The sequence below is a fragment of the Empidonax traillii genome, unplaced genomic scaffold (assembly GCF_003031625.1).
Source record: "Empidonax traillii isolate 1590-97213 ecotype Southwest subspecies unplaced genomic scaffold, ASM303162v1 scaffold605:size788243, whole genome shotgun sequence".
Taxonomy (NCBI): Eukaryota; Metazoa; Chordata; class Aves; order Passeriformes; family Tyrannidae; genus Empidonax; species Empidonax traillii.
Window position 1 is genome coordinate 174,756 of NW_020955798.1, and position 21,343 is coordinate 196,098.

Genomic DNA, 21,343 nt, shown 5'->3' on the forward strand with positions numbered 1-21,343 from the left:
GGGGGGGGATGCGATGTTATTTTGAAGTGTTTTACTTTTGTGTATAAGCCTGTGTGTATCTTCACTGACACCCTCTTCATCCCTAGTAGCACTTGTCACATTTTAGCAAGTCTGAATTAGCTGTTTGGATTTAAAGATAATTTTATCTGTGTCAGTTTCTCATTTTCTTTGGACCATAAATATTTAATATGCTGCAAGCTATTGTAAAGACTTAGGACATGGGCAAGGCTTTACCTCTCTGCTAACTTCCCATGGCATGCTATAGTTATGGGTTTTCTGCCTTTTTTGTTTATTACATTTAATTTTGTTTTGGTTTCCTTTTCTTTTTTTAATTTTTACGTATGTTTTTTGTGTCATCCTCCTCATCATCCCCTTACTTAAAGTGATAGTGTAATAGAACAAATAACCTGTATGGTTGAAATACCTACTGTAGTTTTTTTCTGGGCTTGTAGAGAACAGAATTCAGTGGATTGAGTAAGTTTTCCTAATCCTTTGTTCCTAACTTGATAGTAAACTTAATTCATCGAGGAGGAATGGCATAAAGGTGGCCCCAAAACTTTTGTGCAGATCCAGGGCTGTACAGAGAAAATTTGTGTAACTTGGAGGTGCAAGAATCATGGTAGGAAGGCAATAACTATGTAACTGTTTTGCAGTGACACATATTTCAGATAGGAAATAATTTTGGGTGCTCATGAATGTTCCACTGAACCCAAATGTTTATGCTCATCTCATATAAGCCCCTGTTGTTTTTTTTTTTAAATGGAAATAATACTTTATTACTGTTGGCTTTCAAGCCTACAGAAGTCATTTACTACAGCTGCTTTCTGTGGGAGATTTAGTAACATATTTATGTTAATAGGAATTACAGATGAACATTGTAGAACAAATATAACTTTAGGATTTTATCCAACAACAGCTAACTGTCTGCAATGATGGCCAATTAGATCAACATTCCTTTATTTAAATTACCCTATTTCAATACCTTCCTGTCCAGTAATGAAGGCATATCTTCAATCCTGTCTGTGCTGTATAAGGGGATTTGAAAACAGTGGGACTGGAAGAAAGCTCTGTATATCTTGGCTGAAAAAACTGATGTTCCTAGTCTCTTTACCCAGAGTCAAAATTTTAAGCTTGTTGGTTTTGTAAATTCACACTGGTTTGTGCTGGACTTTTGTTTCTGGAGACCTTGGGATGTGTTTTTCCCACTGGTTCCATGCTGGCAGCTTTGGCAGGCACTGAAAATATATGGGTGAAGGAAAAGCATTCAAGTGAAGGAGAATAGGTAGGCAGCTGTTAACATTATCAAATTGAAATATCCTGAGTACAGTGCAACTCTGAAGATTGAAATCTCACTGTGTTATGTGAGCTCAGAATTCAGCTGTCAGTTTAGTGGCCATCATTACCATTAGATGTTATTGATTTGGTGAAATTGTGGAAATGAAGAACTCTGAAGGATGATGAGTGGGTCACCCTGTCCAGTCACAAGCACCTGGTGGTGTTGGAAGCAAAGATATTATTCTTTTTAACATATTATATGTTCTGCTCTCCAAATGTTACTTGATACTTCTTAATTCCTTGAAGCTTTTTGGCCATTCATCATCCTGAATTGCAAGTGAAAACTGGGACCCAGTTCAAGAAGTTGTCTCTACTAACATGCCTTCACGTTCTGCTGAATCCATGAAGAGCCACGAGTGTGGGCTATGCTCAGGCTGGGTTTGTAACCATCATGCTGGTGCGTGGTGTTGAGGCCAAGAGGTGGGGCAGGACTCCTGTCTGTCCTGCTGAGACCTCTCAGCCTCCTGAGCAGGCTGGCCCCGTGCAGTCTCCGTGCTGGGAGGTGGTCCAGGCATCCCCCCCACTACCAGCATCTTTGGGTAAAGCAGGGATATGTGGAGATGAGATACAGAATTGCTTCTTTCTGTTACAGAGTCGTTTGGAGAAAATATTTAGCTCACTGAGGCATTCCTTTACTCTGTAAAATTATGTGAGGAATTTCAAGTGCTGGCAGGACACCTGGAGTTTTACAGGAAGGAACATTTTTGTTATATAAATAAAAACTACCCCCAAAATAGTAAGAGTTTTCTTTTGGCATTCTCCTATTTATATACCTGATGGTATCCTCCCAAACAACCATTTTACGTTAAACCAAAGGATACTTGTTAGCTTGTATTTACAACCACTGTGCAAGAAGAGGGTGGGTTTTTTGATCATCTCCATGGTTTTGGCTGCAGAATAACATACATTGTATAAGCAGTGCAATAGGTACTAAAGAAGGCAGTAACAGTAATGAAACGGAAAGTGTTCCATAACGTGAAAGATTTTGCCATCTGCCACTTTATTATAAGTGGATTATCTTCCTCTCATGAAAATTATATATTAAATCTAAGATGACCAGACAAAATAAATTATGGTTTAAGAAGTGGTGGAAAAGTAGCACAGTTAAAATTGAATTTGAGGAGTAGTTGATGGATGCTATAAAATCCTTTCTAAAGAGGTTTTTGGGAGAGTATCTTAATTAAAATATGTTGTAATAATTTTTTAACTTGGCTTCACATTTATCGTAAAAACAACAATAAAAAGAATCTAAGAACCCAGTGCCTGTATCTGTAGTGGAATTCACACAGCCCTTTCTAGCTTACGTTAATCTGGTTTTGTGGAAGTTGAAGCATTAAAACAGATTGTTAATGCTTCCATCTGGGTCCTATTCTTTCCTTGCGAATGAGCTGAACATTGCAGCAATTTGTTTGTATTTACTGCCTTTCTCCTCAACCTTATCACCAGCCCTCAGATAGCTCAGGGAAAGAAAAAGCTTATCAAAACTTCAGGGCTGCACAGTGCTGAGAAAGCAGGCAGCACGCTAAGACCCTGGCAGCTTGTTGCATTTGCATCCCCATGGGTTTTCTCCTGTCTGACCATTTTCAGTTTTTGTAATAAGCAATAAAAAGAGTTGATGATTCAGTGTGGGATGCAGAAGACTCACAGAAACCAGAATTGAGATGTCTTGACTTCTCAGAAATTGGCTTTAAGCACAAAAATATGAATGTTTAGAAAGGAGCAAAATACCTATTAAATGAACTTGTGTAGAGATGATAGAAGATTGCAGTGGGCACACACAGAGTGTTAAGGATATGTAGTATCCTACTTTTTATATAGATAAGCTGTTCTCAATACTTTTTTTGCAAAGCTAAGCAGTGGCACTGTATAGGTAATGATTATAGGCTACTCCAGTGAATGCACAGAGATAATTTCATTTCTGTGAGTAATGCCATTGACTACAATGGGACTATTTCCATATGTAAAGTTAACCTGGAACGTAAGTGTGGGCAACATTGAATTGTGGGAAAGATTGAATATATACTTTACCTCTTGCAAAAAGCCTCTCAGGTAACAGAAATATGAAAGCTCTATGTAGACCTTGTGTTCTGGAAGATCAGTTATGGATTGTCTTGAAATGTGAGTGTAAAATCTACATATAATCCAGCATTGCAGAACAACAGAACTGGAAATGTAAGCGAAGGCCCAGTTGTTAAGATGCTGTGTTCTTTTGTAGTTACAATGATCTTTCATCTGAGGCTTTCGAAGCACTTAGTGTTCAAGTGAGTGTTACGTATTCTTTTAGAAAGGTGCTGTTAAGTATCGTCACATGGAGCATTGAGGAGATTATGAATGTCTGGTAGAGGCTCATGCTATGAAATAATGAGCATTTGCCGTAGGCCACAGGTTGGGCTCTGGCTGTGGCCGTTGCACAGAAAATTTGTTGGCCAGTTTTACCTTTTGCCTGGAAGAATGGGAAGGGTATGGCTGATCCCAGAAAATTCAGAACTGTGCTGAGAAAAAACTAGATACTATCTGTTAATAAACTAGATACTATCTGTTAATAAACTAGATACTGTCTGGTCTCTGCAAAGAGAATCTCTTCAGGAGATTTGGAATAGGGCACTATCTTGCTCTTTTCTGTGGTCATTTTCTCTGCTTCCCAAAATCAAGATGGTCTTAGGCCTGGTCATCAGCCTCTGTTTGCACTGCTGGTAGTGCAGATGAGCAGGATATTCTTTGCTCATCTCCTGTATCCCTGGGTGTGTTCTCAGCCATACCAGCCAGCGCAGCAGCACTCTCAGTGTTCTGTGAATGTGAGTGAGACACCTCCATTGAAGAACACTTCGCCACTACCATAACTGAAATTTCCTTTGAAAGACCATATTATATAATGGATAATCTTTCAGTTTTATGTACCAATGGTGAAGTATTTGAATATAAATGGGCCAAGTTTCGAGTATGTGGGAAAATTCTAAGACATTTCTATGATGGAAGGAGGTAGTTTATGGCTATGTTTCTGAATGAGAAATTAGATGCCCAGAGACTATACTAAGCATGGTATGAAAATGATGAAGAACTGAAACCCACCTCAGCTGCTCCTGGTGGATCACCTTTTCCTTGTATTCCACTATGGGAGCTTGGACCAGAGTGCTGTTGAGCCAGGCTCACTCTACCTGAAGGCTGCTACTACTGGCTTTCACCTCACATCCAAATCAGTGAAGGAAAGGAAATCTGCAAGGAATCCCTCTGCCAAAAGAAAAAGCAAGAGTTATTTTTCCTTTAAAATCTGTGTAGGGACAATGTGGGGAGATATCAGCTTGCAGATATATTTGTGAAGCTTCTCAGAGAGGACGTTGTTGCGTTAGCTGCATCAGCAAACCTTTGCATTGATGCACGATACAGTTAACAAAAAATTTTTGCCTGAATTAAAAGATTTTTGCCTGGGTTAAATGCTGTCTGTCCCTTAACAAAATCCCCTGCAGCAGCACACAGATCTTTTTTTACACTTGGACTCTTGTGTCAGTCATTGCCCTAAGGAGTGGAGATCTTTCTAGAGGAGAGCTTGTAACTCTGACAGCAGATAATTCATGTGTAGAGCTGGTTTCTGCCTGAGAGGGAAAGGTGACTTTGGGAAGAGCCAAGGCTCAGCACGCCCAGTAGCAGCATGCCCGTGGGGCAGGCTCAATCTGCAGGCTCCTAGTGATGCAGACACCTTTTTTTTGGAAGTCTCCTCCAAGCGAAGCACTCAGAAATGGCCTGTGCCACATGCCACTAGGTGGCACTTTAGGGACATGGCAGTCGCTTGGTTATGTTCATTACGCATGAGCTACATCACCAGAACTAGTTGTCTTTTTTGGGGGTTTCCCTCTTTATTATTTTTTTTTTCGGATATTTCTTTATTTTTACCAGCCCTTGCTCCTCTGGCAGCTGAGCTTTGCCATTCTCACATCTTGGCAACAGGGAGAAGTGGCCAGCCCAGTGACCCAGCCTCAGGCAGCAGGTACTGCAACCCTGCAGCACAGCTGCCACAGCCCATCATAGCACTGAGCTCACAAAAAATGTGTCTTGCATCAGTAGGAACGGCAATATCAAACTGTTGGAAATTTTGGCATCATCCATGCCATTTGTATTTGCTTTTACCAGGTTATGAAGTTTACCCTTTTTTTTGGTTCTCTTCAGTTTAAAGCAGTATCCTTCTGCAGTGACACCATTAAAAATAATGAAAAACAAAAAAAAAAGGAAGAGAGGAAAAAGAAGAAAGGATGCTTTTGCAAAAGTTTGAGGTTTGTTTTTTGTATTTTTCCTTCCCCTCCAGGCCCTTTATCTTACCATAATTTTTTCCACTTATTTGCAGCTGACATTATAGAGTAATGGTCTCTTCAGTTACTTCTACAATGTTTGAACACACTGGTTCTTCAAAAGCTGCATTTTTTTTTAATCTATACATAAATAACATGGGGTTGATTACCTTTTTTTTTTTTTTTTTCATTATGTGGAATAAGTTAGTATACTCTTGCTTTTGATGCAAGGTTTAATGTAGGCTCCAACGAGTGTGTGTGCACCGGAAACTTCTTGCCTGGTCAGGGTAGAGAGGGTTCTAGGAATCGCTGTCCAAGAGGGATCATTAAGAGCTGTCTCTCGTGTACCTTGTCACTGTTCTGGGCTGTGCAGCAAAGTTATACCATGAGGAATTAATAGTACGCATGTTATGTGGCTCTCTGAAGGGCTGGGTTTACTCTTGCTGTCCTTGAATGAATGAATTGTCCAAGTGATGTGGCCCAAATTTATGATAATGTGATGTGGTTCTGTTTGCTCTTTGACCTTTTCTGTCCCCAGACTGTTCATGAAAGCCTTGTGGACTTTCCCAGGCTACTGCTACCAGTGCTTAGAGCCCTTATTTCTTTCAAACACAGTGGTTGTAGAAATCAGGGAGTTTATGGGCTACTCAGCTTTGCTGATAAAAAAATGCTCAGTTGCATTCAGTGGCCTTTTTTTATAGACAGATAAAAAGATAGCTTTTTTACCATTTCACTCTAATTGGACCAGAAATCTACAGTTAGAGAGGAGACTCTTCAATACATAAACAGCTTTTCAAGAATTCAAATGTTAATATTCAGTAGTTATTAAAATTTAAAAAAATCCAGATACTATTATTCAGATACTGTAATGTTACAGTGTGACTGGGTTTTGGATTTTTTAACCATCAAGTAACACTACAGATGTAGCACACTTAAAAGAAGGTGGGGGAGAAATCTTTTCAGTCAAAATAACTTTTCCCTCCTTCCTGAGGGATTTCACATGCGTTTTTAAAAAAAAAGTAAATTCCAAATTTCCCTGCTCTGTGCACATGTTTGATGCCATATGGTTGGAGAACAGCAGTAACCTGACGGAACCATGTTTTTTTCTGGACCTTTCTGTACAGCTCTTACTGTGTCTGTTATGGAAGAAATCAAAGTGAAAAAATTCCTCCTGTTTAAATATACCAAAATCTGTGCTTTCTGTAATTTTTGTTTAACTTACAGTTAAGCACTGGTAAACTTGTGACTGCTACAGAGCTTGGTGGGCCTCTGCAGAAACCTCTTGGCAACAGCGAGTGAGGTTCTTCAGTGTGCAGCAAGTTATTATGGCTAAAATTCTGGTCCCTTGAAAGTTTGAGGTTTGCCTCAGATTTGGTTTTTCACTTGTATAGAAATGAGGCTTTCTTGTGGAGGGAGCAGGATGACAGGTTGCCCCTCCTTCCTGGGGGCTGTTGCCAATGTGGTTTCAACTTGGCAGAAGCTGGGAAAGGGGAGAAGAGGCTGCTTGGTGGTGCCAAGTGCCCTCAGCCTCCTGCTCCTGCCTGCCTTCCCCATCCTGGAGAGCCAGCCCATACTTTCTGGACAGAAAACAGTCGCAACTGTGTTTATACCGTGTTTGCTGCTGCGTGCCCAGGGACAGGCAGCTCCAAATCCATCCTTCCCTATGCTGGGCCCTGTCAAAAGATGCAGAGAGGTTTCAGAAAAGGCAAAGCAAGGGATTAACCCTCTGTTTTAATTTGCTGCTCGGTCAGATATGGTGGGGGGAGGGTGTTTTGTTTTGCAGATGTGTAGACCTGGGTGGTGAGTGTTCATCTTGGTTTCTGTTTGAAACGTGAGAAGGGAGGAGGGAAGATTTATTTGTCTGCTTTTATGACTTGTGTTTTCAGTAACTTTGCTGGAATTTTTGGTATGATTCATGCTTTCTCACTTCAGCCTTGCAAACTTCAAAGACAGAGGCTTACTCCAATGAATTTTCATCGGTTTCAGGTGATAATAAGGTGACAGGGTGCATCCAAAATCTTTCTAGCTTTTATCCACCTTCCTTAGTTTTTCTCTAAATATCTAGGCCATATGGGTAACTCTAGAAGAAATTATGAGTACTAGATTGTTTACATTCGTCAGTTCCTAATGGTTCACGAAGTCTTCTTCTAAAATGCAAGAAAATGGTTTCATTAAAAATCTGCAAAAGACGTATGTCATCCATTCAGCTGTCAACCTAGATCTCCATTTTTCCCTACTGTTGAATTGTTAAAGTAACTTTTCTTTTGTGTGTAACGTTTCCTTTCATTGACTTTATTGTATGTGACTTGGTGTAGCAATAACTGATTTGTTGTTGCAGACAGAGCAACCATCTGAGGTTGATTTACATCCTCAGATGAATAGACCCCCATCGCAGGCAGAAGAAAACAGTTCAGCAAAAAAGGTGAGACCTGCACACATTGTTCCATTATGGAGTGATTTGCCTTCATCAACAAATGTGGTTGGTTTAGGTTTTAAAGCAATTAAACAGAGGGTTAGGGTTATGTTTTCACATGTTTACCTTCTGTAGAGGTCAAGACGCTGGAGAGAACTGGGATCATGTGTGACATCAACTCGGATAAATCATTAAGAAAGCTCTTAATACATACACATTGATGCATGTGCTTTGAGAGAGGCAGCTTGCCATTTATTTCAAAATCAATAGGAGAGCCTTAGGGAGCCTTGTGGAGCCTTAGGGAAGACAAAAAAGAGTTTGTACTTGACCCCTGCCTTGCTGTAGTTCTTGCGCTTCTTGGTTTCAGTTATTGAGGATTTAATTTTGGTGTATACACACCTGTTTGCTAGAGGTTAGGATCTGCCATGAAATGTACACAGACTGGGAGAGATTTGCTCAAGATGTGCAGCTTCTAATATGTTTTTGTATGAACATATCATTGTATAAAGTAAGCACTGGAATTGCAATAGCACTCTTCAAAGAGCCTTGCTTAGGGATGGAATGGCCTTAGCAGTGGTTGTGAGCATTTCCCCTCTCCTGGTGATGCTCCCACCACCTCCTTCCACTAGCCTCAGCCAGAACAGGTTTTGACAGGGGGCAAATGAAGATTCTTGACCCTCTGGCCCCTCCTGCAGCCAGAGAGCACCTGCAAGACCTTTGCTTAGCCCAGCCAAGAACTGTTTGCAGGTGCCGTATGTAGTGTGTACCTTGCTCAGGGAGCACCATCACCCTTCTTGCTCTAATGGGGGCCACAGACAAATGTCCAGTGTTGGCACTTTCTGTGTGTGATATGGTTTTCCAGGCAGTGTCCTTGTTCTTCTAGTGCTCATCACGTGCTAGTTCTAGCCTTGTCTGGGTTCTTCCTTGGTTTGCTTTGTAGCCCTGCTGAGGGGAAATAAAGTCCTTGCAGTCCACCTACTTCATGCTCACCCTTATCCCACCTGGATCCCTAAAATGCAGTGAAGCCCCGGGCTGTGGGGTGTGGGATGCAGGTTGTTGTTGTTCCAAAGCCTTGTGCAGCAGCAGGCAGCCAAAGAACCCCTACAGAGGGATCTGCTTTTTAGTATTGCATCATTGCTTACAGTATTGTGTTTGAAATGGCAGAGGGATTTATCCTGTGGATTTGGTAGGGTTTGGGCAGTTTAAGGTAGACTGGGATTGTGTGTTTGCATCCCAGCAGTTTACAGTTGTAGAAGGCATACACAAGTTCTTCACTTGCCGCATGTGGTGTTTGCAGGGACCTGTGTGTCTGCACAGGATTTCAGAGCATGGTATTACCAGAGACCTGTGCAGTCATGATGTGCTGATGTCCTGATCAGAACATCTCATAATATTTTTAGATCTTTTTTTCAGTAATGACAGAACTGTTTTTTAATGTTGAAACCCTTTTTTCCTTATAATTCAAATTCCTTTAATAATTGCAATCCCTCTAATACTAATGATTGATGGTCTTACGTTGTTTTCATTTTTATCACTCATAGTAGTCTCTTCCAGTGACTCAGGCTGCTTATTACAGTGTTGTTTTTTTCTTGTAATTGCTGTGTCATTAAATATTTCCCCATTTATTTTTTTTTCTTATTTTACTAACATTTGGTCAAAACTTAGTAATGCATGTAGTCTAGCCCAGTAAACTGTGCAATAAGAAAATCTGGTCTCTGGTTTTGTCTGTGGTGCTAAAAAAACCTTTCTCAAGTCCCTTCAACTTGTTGGGGTCTTAGCTTTCTCATTTATGAAATGAGGCAGTAATAGCTATATCCCTTGTAAAACAGATCTAATAATAAAATACAATTAAAAGGATGTATTTATATTTTAGATTTAAAACAGCTATAAGACATTAAAACTGTTTTTGTTGCTAAAGAAATGATGTCTTAATTTAAAATAACTAAAACTCTTCTTACCACTGAAGTCATAAAAATCCAAGACTATGTTTGACCTAGAAAACCCAGACTATCTATTTGATGTAATTTATCAAGAGAAATAACTGGCCTTCTATACTTCCAACATGTTAATTTTGCATGGATAATTTTATATATTTGTATTTCTAAGCTATCTTCAGTGTTGCTTCATGTAAGAGAGGAAGGGAGAAGGGAGAAATTCTGTGCCAGATGTGTGAGGCTGTAAGATGGGATACAAGTGATTGATTGATTATTGATTCTTACCAACTGAGCATAATCAAAATTAAATCTAGCTTTGGTTTTAATGCTTTTGAGTCAACTGGGGGCCAGTATGTGTATTTATACCTCTACCTCTGCCCATTGCACACAGAGCTATACAATACAGTCTGAAGAGCCTCTCATCCAGATGAAGACAAAACACCAGTATAATCATTTAATTCATTAAGGGATTGCAGGAGTTTTTGTTCCTTTTTCAAAGTCGGAAACCTGAGAAGCTATTACCGAATTTGAATTAAGCTCTGTACCTCTTTAAATTATGAAATCTTAGTCCAGCTGTCAGCAATTTATGTGTCATATTGCCCAGCCTAATGATGGGACACATATGGCCTGACTTAACGTTGCTGTGCTTCTTCCTTTCAGGAGGTTGTTCTTGCTCAGCCGCCCTCCAAACCTGCCCGCAGGAAGCTCCGGACGGAGGCACAAGGGCTGGAGACCCCTGAGCTTTCTCCCACTATAAACGTGACTTCTTCCCAGCCAGCAGCCAAGGCTCATCTCCCCGTTCAAAAGTAAAAACCTGGACTAAGCAAGCCAAACTGCACCATGAGATCTGATATGGCAGGGTTTCCTCTTTGTGTAATTTTGTGCTTAATAGTTCTGGTTTTGAGAGTGCTTCACTAGATGCAGGTCTCTGAAATGTGCATTGGTCTTCTCAAATGTAAACTAAGCCTGTAGTGACTGTTGGTGGTATTTGATTGATAGATAACCTCTTCAAAGGTACTTCTGTATCTGGCAGACGTATCTGAAGAGCTGTTCAGCCAGCATCTCTAATGTAACTCCTTTTACATGTGCAGGTGTGTGTTTCTGCCTTGCATGTATCTTCTGGAATTACACTCATTTATTTGGACAGATATGACCAAATAAATGCCCGGGAAACTGAGTCATAAAATACTTGATGTTGGTCATATCCTTGTGATATTTTTTTGTTGCAAGGCATATTGGAAATGAGCTTACCACTGGTGTGAGTTGAGCCACTTGTAATAATCCAGTAATGGCCAAACCCAACATGTGGTGTTCACTCTCATAAATACAGCTGTCAAAGCTGTCAGCAGCAAAGACTTGTATGTGTATTTAATAGCAGTGGGGAAGGGGCTGTACAAATGGTAAACAAAGGCACTTGAAGCCCTATTGGATCTGTGCATTTCCCTCAACTGAAAGACTGTGCAAACATTATACCCCACCTTCACCCAGAGCCTTGCAAAGACATCTGATTCAGCTTGAAACAAAACCAAGCTGCCCAAAGCAATTGAGCGTTTCTTGGCAAACTCTTTATCAGTAGACTGTATCTGTGCTGCATAATTGGAGATTAGAATAAGTAATAAGACTCCTAGGATGCTTTTAAAGTGCTATTTTGTGCTTTGGGAGTGCATATTCCATAGTGGTTCAGAGATAACAGCATTTGTTAACATCTCAATCCTGTCTTGTCTGTGTCTTTCCTAAAATGTTTAAATGGCCACAGACATATATTGCCCTGCTTTTATTTTTTTTTTTTTATCATCTATTACTTTATAGCCTATGGAGAGTAGTTTGAACCAAAATAGTGAAGCAGAAAACTGACAATTCACTGGAAGATAACAGCATCAAGTCCTGTTGCCGTGCTATGAAAAAGATTCTATTGCAAAGATCAGTGCCATCAGCTCTGTTAAGACAGACGAGCTAATGGGGACTCTGTGCCACTGCCGACCGTATTTAAATAGGGCATCTGGTTTAGATCAAATTTGGCATTAAAGAGCTCTTCTAGCCTCATGTAAAACTTTAAGCTATTTGGACGAGGGATTGGATATTCAGCCGGTATTTTCTGTATTTTCTTTTCTTTTTCCTGTTGTTACCTCGTTTTTTTTGGAATAGAGTGGTCCTTATGTAAAGAGGTGTCTCTTTTTGTACCTGTCTGCCTAGCTGTCATTTCCTCCAGGTCAGTTACCACAGGCTATGAAGTAATAATAATAAGAGAGATATCCTTTATTTAAGCAGAAAACAGATGAGGAGAGTCCATAAGCCATCCCTCTGTTCTTGTTTGTGATATCAGATGGTTTTGGTGGAAATAACTGCTTTGAATGAAAGAAAGATTAATTTTTGAAGTGAAGAACCATCAGAATCAGCAGTGCCCCAAAAATCTGAAACAGCATTTTCATGTCTATGTCCTTTATTTCTGTATAGAATGATTTTTGTGTTTTGCATTAGCTACTCCTGACTCTCTAAGCTCTACAAGTTTCTGAAAACAGAAATAGTTGAGACAGCCTAAAATGTTTCTGTCATTCACGTTAACAGGTGTGACTGTTTTACTTTCAAAAACTCTACCTGATTCAGGCATCTAATTGCAGCATTGCATTTTCCTTCTCTTGAATCTGTAGTTTGTACCTTGTCTTTGAAGCATAGTCCAGTTTGTAGAGAGTACAGTCTCACAAAATGGATGGCTGGTCTTCTGGCATCAGCCGCTGTTGAGGCTCTTAATTGAAATGTTTGTATCTGTCTGGCAGACAGTCTTCCAAGCAGAAAAGGGCTATTCAGACCGCCATACGAAAAAACAAAGAAGCCAATGCTGTGCTCGCCAGGTTGAACAGTGAGCTCCAGCAGCAACTGAAGGTAAGGAATGCATTGCAAATCAGTGACAAAACTCCCTGTAATCAGTTATGTGTCACCTCCAGCAGAGAATCTTGTTCATCCTCTCAGATGAGACTTTCCTGCTTTCAAGAAGGGAATAATTGTATTGTACATGAGGGTAGGATGATGCTTTCTGTGAAAAATTACAACCTATGAGCCTACAGCTTCACTGGCAGCATAATTTTAAAGAATGAACTTTGTCTGAAAAGTTTGCTAATGTGATGGTGTCACCTGGTGCAGAAGACCAACTCAAGCCAAGCTTTCTGGTCTTCTGATCAGTTGTGCTACATTATTGTCTCCTGGAGTCAGGCATTTGAGATACATGGACTAGTTAAACCACGTTTTGCATGAGCATCTAAGACTGTTTTTTAACGTCTGCTGACTTGTCCTTTAATGTTTTCCCAAGGGACTGTTTTCTTATAAATATCAGTTCTCATTTTTCCATTGTCTAAGTCCAAAAGCAGTACAGACTTCAGGTTTTTACCTCCTACAGCTTTTTCTTCCTCACATGTTATAAACACATGTCTAGAAAGGATAGTGAACCTGCAGATGGACTTTTTTCCAGTTGGGGGAAAGTTTGCTTGTTCAGCTTTGCTAAACTTAATTTCTAACTGCTTTTCAAGGATCTCCCAAGAGAGATTGAGGGTGGATGCTCTGTACTGAAATCAGAGCAAAATATATAACAGTAATTGAAATAAGCATAGAGATGAAAGCTTTTAATGACAGCACATTGCCATCATTCCTTGACTCAAGTCTTACCTGCTCCATCTTCAGCAGGGCAGTGCTGTTACCTGTGTTTTACAGCAGGAAAAGACATAGAGGTTTGCCTAAGTTCACACAACAGCTTTTCCTTTTAGCTGTATTGCTGCCTGGAAACTTTCTGATGGAGCAGGGCTCTGCTGTTTTTATGGAGACCAGATGACTCCTCAGGCACATCTTGCACTGAGGACCAGGAAGTTTCAAGTGCATGCCCATGCTGGGGCTCTGAGCCTGCCCAAAACCTGGAGGAGTCATAGTTCAGCCCAGGTCCCACACTGGCAGGGAGCCCTTTGATGGGAGGTCAACAAGAGCTGGGTGCCTCTCCATACAGAGGCAGCCTTAAGACAAGGAGAGCTTTCCCAAAATCACTGGTCCCTAAAGCCTTCATGCTTAATTTCTGACTGAGACTGATGATCTTCCTGCTGCAGCAGCCACAGAGGTAGATTGCAAAATCTAAAGTCTTGTTCATTTCCCGAAGGAAAGAGGTTGGTTGTAGAACCAAAAAAATTATCAAAAAGCAGTTTTGAAGGAAACCTTATTTCAAAATAGCCTGATTTTCTCTGGTAGAAGTGGCCAGTTGAGGCTATCTTTGCTGCAGCCCCAGCTGTTCCACTGGCCAATGGATGACTGCTCCTCTCCCTGGTCGCCCAAGCACGTGGTTGGTTAAACCTCTGTGTTGCCCCTCTGTCAGGAGGCAGCAGAAGCTGTGCAGAGGGGTTGTGTGGAATTGGTGCTGCGTTTTGAGACCACAAGGACAGTTACTAAAACAGCAGAGCCCTGAACCTTGAGTCAATGCTAGTGGTTTGCCTGGCTGCTCTTCACTGGAGCAGGGTGGTGCATACAAGCATCCCAAAAGTTAGAACACCCATCTCTCCCTCCTACAGGAAGTTCACAAGGAACGAATTGCCTTGGAAACGCAGCTGGAGCAGCTACGTCCTGTCACCGTCCTGTGACTTCCGCACCGCTGTGCAGCAACAAGAGCAGAGCACGTGTCCGACAGCCTTGCAAGGAGAGGACCTGGGTGTGGCTGAGCAGGGTTTCTGCCAAGGCAGTGGGGAGGACCAGCCTTGTAAGGTCTCCCTTCACCCCACTATATGCGTTTGCCTTTGCAGGTGAGGAAGAGACAGAAAACAAATACCTGACTGCCAGATATTTCTGAGTGGGAGATGCTTCGCCTTCTTTCCTCCCTCTTTCCAGCCTAATGTGTAAAAGCAGTTTATCACTGAAATGAATAACCTAAGAGTATTTTATTTATGTAAAGGATTCCTGATTTATATGCATTTTGGCAGCACCTCCTGCCCTGCTCATTAAGAGGTACAGCATTCCTGAATTCTTGCTTAAATTGAAAACTCGTCCACTGAGATGTGCTCCTGGATGTTACTGATTCCTGCAGGATTGTGTCATGGTAGAGTACCCATGGGTTTAACATACCATAGAAATAAAACTCACAAGATGTCCAGAACCTTTATCCTTAATCACATGTCAAATAATTATTTTCCTAGTACTGTTCATTATGCAATCATGGATGTATTTTAATGTTAGAGAACTTGTATTTTAGAAGCTCAAGGCGTATGAGAGAACAGTAAAAAATACTAAAATGTAGTTATTTTGGAAATTGAAAAAAAATCTTGTTTTGAGCTATAGTTGTTTCTTATCACTTGCATGCAACTGCCAGTGTCTCTGCATTCTTTTGGCATATTTGAAATCATTGATTTATAGCTTTTTTTTTTTTTTTTTTTTTTTTTTTTTTTTTTTTTTTTTTTTTTTTTTTTTTTTTTTTTTTTTTTTTTTTTTTTAACCAACTATATTTCTAACAACAGGTTAAAAATGCATTCAGGGCATTTTTATAAAAGCAGTTCTGTGTGCATTTGTATTAGTCTGCTTTGTTGTCTTAATAGCTGCTGATATTTTTAAGGATGTGTACAAGAACTGTATTTCCAAAAGAAGAAAGATAGCAAAAGTGCTATGTATGGGGCTATAAAATGTGTGATGGAAATAATTGCCTTTTACAGCAGGCTTTCGTTAAGGTTCCTTTGCACATCAGTGGAGATGCTACTGATAGGATAAAGCTGCTAATGCCTATCTATTTTCTAAATGAAGAAGCAAAGATGAATTTTTAACTTGTGTTTGATCCAGGGCCAACTGAATCCCGTGGGGATTTTTCCGTGGATGCAGTGGTCGGTGGCTTTGGTCTCAGTTCTTACAATGGAAGCTGGCTAGCTAATGTTGCTGTATTTTTTCGGGCAGCACCCTTAGGTTGGGTGACTTCAGCCATAATAATATCAGCCCTGCTCACACCATGGGTATGATGTGCTTCACTGCAAGGGAATGTCACCTACCTGTTACCCACCTTAAACGTGACGCTGCACGTTTCATGTCCTTTTGCTCACTGACCTAATTTAAGTGTATGTGTTTGCCTTGCAGAAACAGTGCAAAAATTTTGTCACTGTTGTTAGTGTGATGCTTTCTCCCTGTAGCTATAGGATGGCCCTGGGCCTGAGAGGAAGGAGAAGCAGGCTTGAAGCAGCTGGGTAGCCTGTCTTCAGGGCATGTAGTTGAATGGCTGCTGTGGCATATCAGAGGGCACCAGAGCAGCCAAAAGTTTTGTTGAGAGATAAGAAAGGCATCAGTGAGAATGTTTAAACTGATGAGGAAACAGTCTACTTTTGCTGGAAGGAATATGGATGTGGAACATGAACCCAGAAGTCTAAAGGTGAAAATTGCCATTTGCAAAATTGTTACTGAAACTCTGTTTTTGTGATACATTAGTTTTGATTCAATTAAACATCACTATGTCAACAAGAAACAACTGTTTTCTCTGGATTTGGGACTTCTCTTCTGTGACTATTGCATAGCTGAGGTCAGACAGTCATTCCTGGTCAGTGACAAAATGTGAGGAATGCAAACTTTTCTGGGAAGCTGCAAAAGAGCCACTGCCCTCTTGCTAGTAGTGATATTTTTCCAAATTTATCATCATTTATTTAATTTGTTCATAATACTACTGAGTCATTCTGGAGATTTAATGAGGCTAAGTGCTCATTCTGTTTGCTTTTTAGTTCTTATGTGGTCATTTGGTTAATAAACCCTTACTATTTGATAGAAAATAATTGTATGGCACACTAGCTTTTTCTTTTATGGGTGATATTTTAGGGAAGGCTTTTCAGTTATTACAAAGAAGTGTGCTCACTGCATTTTTAAGGCAGTGGAGGACTTTTTCATGTTTGATAGGAGCTTCCTTTGGAATAATCCTGCATTTATTTCACTTGAGTTATTCATGGAGTAGACACTGTTCTAAGGAATTGTGGAAGAGTCTGTTTTATACTATCTTTTTCAAATGTCTCCACTCTAAAATATGGAAAGTTTTTTCATTTACTGGAAATTATGAATACATGCTCAGCCAACAATGAAATACTTACTTGATTGTTACTTTACCACTGGACTTAATAAATAAAATATTTAACCATCCCTGCATTTTTAAGGTTGCAGTCAAATGCCCCTCTCAGCTTCAATGACTGTAATGTGAGTTGATATGTATATTCTTTTTGGTAAGATGTCGGCTATGATGGTGATACACAAGCTCACATAGAGAGTAAAGTGAAATATTCTAGGAGAAATGTTGGTGTGTTATACATATGATGCAGGAAGTTACTCTTCTGTGTGTCTCAACGGTTAAGCATTTATGATAGCCCATGCCAAATGAAAAAGTATGTCTAGTCTTGGGAAGCTGTTAGCCTTTTGAGGAGAGTACAAGGCATCATGAAGCTGTAGACAGTGCTTCTAGCAGTTGCTCCATGCCATGCTCGTGGCTACTGTTAACAGGCCCTGGCTGGCCCAAGTTCACATCTAAATCCAGTATCACAGATTTTCTCAAAAATTATTTTTCTTTTAGAAAAATATGGGTGTAGCAAAATCATAATTTCTTGCAGAAATCTTTGCTTTCTCAAACTTTGGATGGGAGATGCTCCTAAATCACCTGATACCTTTCTGTGAAATATTTGTTTCAATATCTGATAGTTCTGTGGTGAAAAAAGGAAAAGGCCTAGCTTAGTTCAGTGATCGGTTGCCTTTGTGGATATGCCATTTTTATCTGAACCTTTAAAAATAAATAATGACCTGGAAATTAATCAAGGCAAACAGTTTCCATTTCAGAGGCATTCCTTTATTAAACTACCTGTGAACACACATTAATCCTCAAGGATCGCCGTCCTTCTCCTAGTTATTAATTTTATACTAGGATGCAGTGGAAACATTACCAACTCTTTCCAGACAGTCCTCAGTTCATTATTCCAGAGAGTTCTGGTGATGTAGCGAAAGTGTCAGTGATTAGTCAATGCAGCCCTGTTGCTGCTAAGTTGTTAAGTAACCTTTTAAAAACAGAATATTAACTTCAGACTGCATGGCAGTAGTTTTGCTGCTGGAAATTCTGTATCCACATCAGGGAGAGATGATTGGCTGTCGTTCAGACTGTCCCAGCTTGAGAGATGATCAACTTAGTACCATGGTCTGGTAACCACTGTGGTAGTGGATCAGGGGTTGGACTTGATGATCTTAGAGGTCCTTTCCAACCTGTCTGATTCTATGATTCTCTGATCAGAGGGCTGGAGCACCTCTCCTATGAGGATAAGCTGAGAGTTGAAGTTGTTCAGCCTGGAGAAGACAAGGCTCTGGGAAGACCTTTTACCACCTTCCAGTACCTAAAAGGGGCTACAGAGGAGCTGGAGAAGGACATTTTTATACAGACGTGTAGTGACAGGACAAGGGGGACTGGCTTCAAACTGAAAGAGGACAGGTTTGGATCAGATACTAGGGAGAAATTTTTTATGTAGGGGTGGTGAGACACTGAAACAGGTTGCCGGAGAAGTTGTGGATGCCTCATCTGTGGAAGTGTTCAGGGTTGGATGGGGCTCTGAGCAACCTGGTCTAGTGGAAGGTGTCCCTTCCCATGGCAGGGAGGTTGGAACTAGATGATCTTTAAGGTCCCTTCCGATCCAAGCCAGTATATGATGCTACAGCACTGCCAAGCTAACCAGCATGGGGTGGTGAGCTTTTGCAGGGTAAAATGACCCAAAAGTGATGGTTGGGATTTGGAACCCTTCAGAGAAAGCATTTAAGATGGGCGTGATGTGAAAATTGCCTATTGGTGGTGTTTATGTTGCTTTCCTCCCAGCTGTGCTTCCAGATCAGGAGGAAGAGAGCCTGTAAAAGTTGCTATCTGGGGAATGAGGGATGTCCATTTCCCAGCACCTTCAGCCTTCAGCATACGCAGGCCTTGTCAAGAAAATACATGGGCTCACGAAGCCGCATATTTTATTGACTAAAGAGTATTTTTTCAGGAAAAAAATAAATCTAAGTGATGTAGTGTCTTTGAGAAGAGATGATGTATTTTGAAGCTTTTTTTCAGCTATCTTCATGATGACGTGCTATGAACATATGCATTATGTTTTACTCTGTTACTGATTTTTTGATATAAAAATTGTATTGCAAGCATTGTCGTTGTTAATCTAAAAAAAATACCCCGAGGCTATTAAATATTTGAATTTTAACTTATAAATTAGATAGCCAAATTTAAGTAATTTGTTTTCACAGCTGCAGACTGTCCCCATGGTAAGCTGCAAATTGTATAGTGTTCTATACTGTACCCATCTGATTTTGGAAAATGTATGTGATATGAAGCTGGGTGCTACATTAAAATAAAATCGTCCAGTAACTTCAAATTGCCTTGCTTTTGTGGTTTATTTAGGATGTTGATGGTGCAGACCTGCCAGGAGAGCAGAAGCTGTGACTCGCTGTGGAAAAAATACTGTGTTGAAATGGCTGACCTTCAACTATGAAAGATGAAATCACTTACATTGGGATTGTGTGTGTGTGATAGAGACAGAGAGAGACTTATTTAAAGTGAAATCATATTTCCTTAGGCTTCAGTTAAGTCAAAACTTCATCTTTACTTTGTCAAGCCTCACTTTGTCTGAATTCAGACTGAACTCCCTGATTTAGCCCAAAGAGGCACACCCCTTCACTGCTGTGAAGGCAAAGCTGTTCTCACTATCTGTCAGACCCTTGGTTGTAGGGTGCCTAGGCAGGACCTTCAAGAGAACTCGAGCTGTTCCCCCTAGCACCCCTGTGATCAGTGTTTTTTGGTCCCTCATCAGCTGCAAGAGCTGAAATTAAACTGGGAAAAGGAAACCATTTGAATAGCTGGCCTTTGTGGGCAGGGAGCTGGAAGGGACAGTGTACTTCTGCTCTTTAACTAGTGTGATTTTTAGGAATTGTGTCACAGCTGTCCAAAGAGCAGAGCTTTAAAAGAGGAAATAATGAGTGATAAATTAATTCTTCCAGCATTAAGCCATGACAAGGGATGTTTTATTGGCCTAAAAGTATGTCTCTGGTGCATGTGAGGCATAAGGCCAAGGTACTAAAAACTTGTAAATATCCAGTGGGGAGCTGTTCTCCATTGGCAGGGGGATGGATTTAGATGGCTCCTCCATTCTTAGTTTTTACAATTAGATGATACTCTGGGGTGCCTTCATGCAAATCTAGATTGGCTCTCTGTATTTAAATTCACTTTCCCAATAATCTATCTTAAAAATGCATCTTCCCAGTCTAGAGAAAAGTTCTTAGTTGAAGTGGGAAAGAAGAGAAGTAGGAGAAGCTTCAAAAGCCATTTTATATCTGTTTTTAAAGTAGTGCTTCTTCACAAGTGTTCCTGCTTTGGCGGGATGCTTACATGGTTTCTGCAGCAAAGCAGAATAAAGGAACATTAACAAAGAAGTGGAATCCCTGGGTATCCATAGTCCATAGCCAAATCAGAGCTCTTTCACCTCGTGGTCTCATCACTCCTGCTGTTTTACTGTGCCCTCAAATGCACCCTGGAGTGGGAGGCCTTGGGTATGTGAGGTCAGCTTGCAGCAGGTTCTCAAGTGCTCAATATTGCCTCAAATGCCCACCAGTTTGGGCATCCATTTGGAAGCGGTGGCATTAGCTGTGTCGCAGATGTGTTACCCCAGTAGTCCCCTTGCTAAATGCTGAATCCGTATTCCCACTTAAATCCTGAATGGGTTTGTGTTTATTGATTGTTAACTGAAATAGCATGAGGTAGAAAGAATGTCTTATCTGAGGACGTTTTGAGGATGCTTTATGCATGAGAAATGTGATGGGCTAGACAAGACTAAGGCTATATATTGAATCTAGTCTGGGTTTTTTGGGGGAGGGAAGGAGAGGAGGGAAGGAGAGTAGGTGTCTTTCCTTAGCTGGGCTGATCCCACAAGACATCTTTTGACGTGCCATCCTTGGTTCATGTAGGGAACTTGCTTATCAGTGTGCTGTGGTTTTCAGTGAAACATGGTTATAGCAGCTGGCAAATGTGCAGGTAATGCCTCACTGCTGCAGGCCCTCCACCCAGGGTCTCACTGCCCTCCAGAGATGACCAGTAATGGAGCAGTGATAGCATGCCCGGCCCTGTGACAGCAATGGATACAGAGCCCAGCAAGGAGGAAAGAAGAGAAGGAGGCAATATGTCAGCTCTGGTAGGACCAGGATGGAGGGAAATTGTGACTCAAGTAATCATGCTTCTGAGGTGGCAGGGGAGTCAGCATACTTCCACCACCTTGCTTGACCCCCATACAAAAGAATAACATACTCAAAAAAGCTGTGCTGGACACCTTGCTATCAGAAAGCTTGGATATAAGGCTGCCAATTGATACACAAGTCGTTTCCTTCCAAAGTAA

At 40.8% G+C, this 21,343-nt stretch overlaps 1 protein-coding gene across 1 annotated transcript in view; it reads left to right on the plus strand.

Moving 5' to 3' along the window:
* REPS2 (RALBP1 associated Eps domain containing 2) overlaps window positions 1-16,442 on the plus strand; it is a 91,807-nt gene extending 75,365 nt beyond the window's left edge. Inside the window, exons 15-18 of the mRNA XM_027898570.1 lie at window positions 7,954-8,037; window positions 10,623-10,768; window positions 12,737-12,842; window positions 14,504-16,442. Coding sequence (XP_027754371.1) covers window positions 7,954-8,037; window positions 10,623-10,768; window positions 12,737-12,842; window positions 14,504-14,572 — 405 coding nt within the window. The 3' untranslated portion in view covers window positions 14,573-16,442. The remainder of the gene's footprint in view (window positions 1-7,953; window positions 8,038-10,622; window positions 10,769-12,736; window positions 12,843-14,503) is intronic.
* The last annotated feature ends 4,901 nt before the right edge of the window (window positions 16,443-21,343 follow it).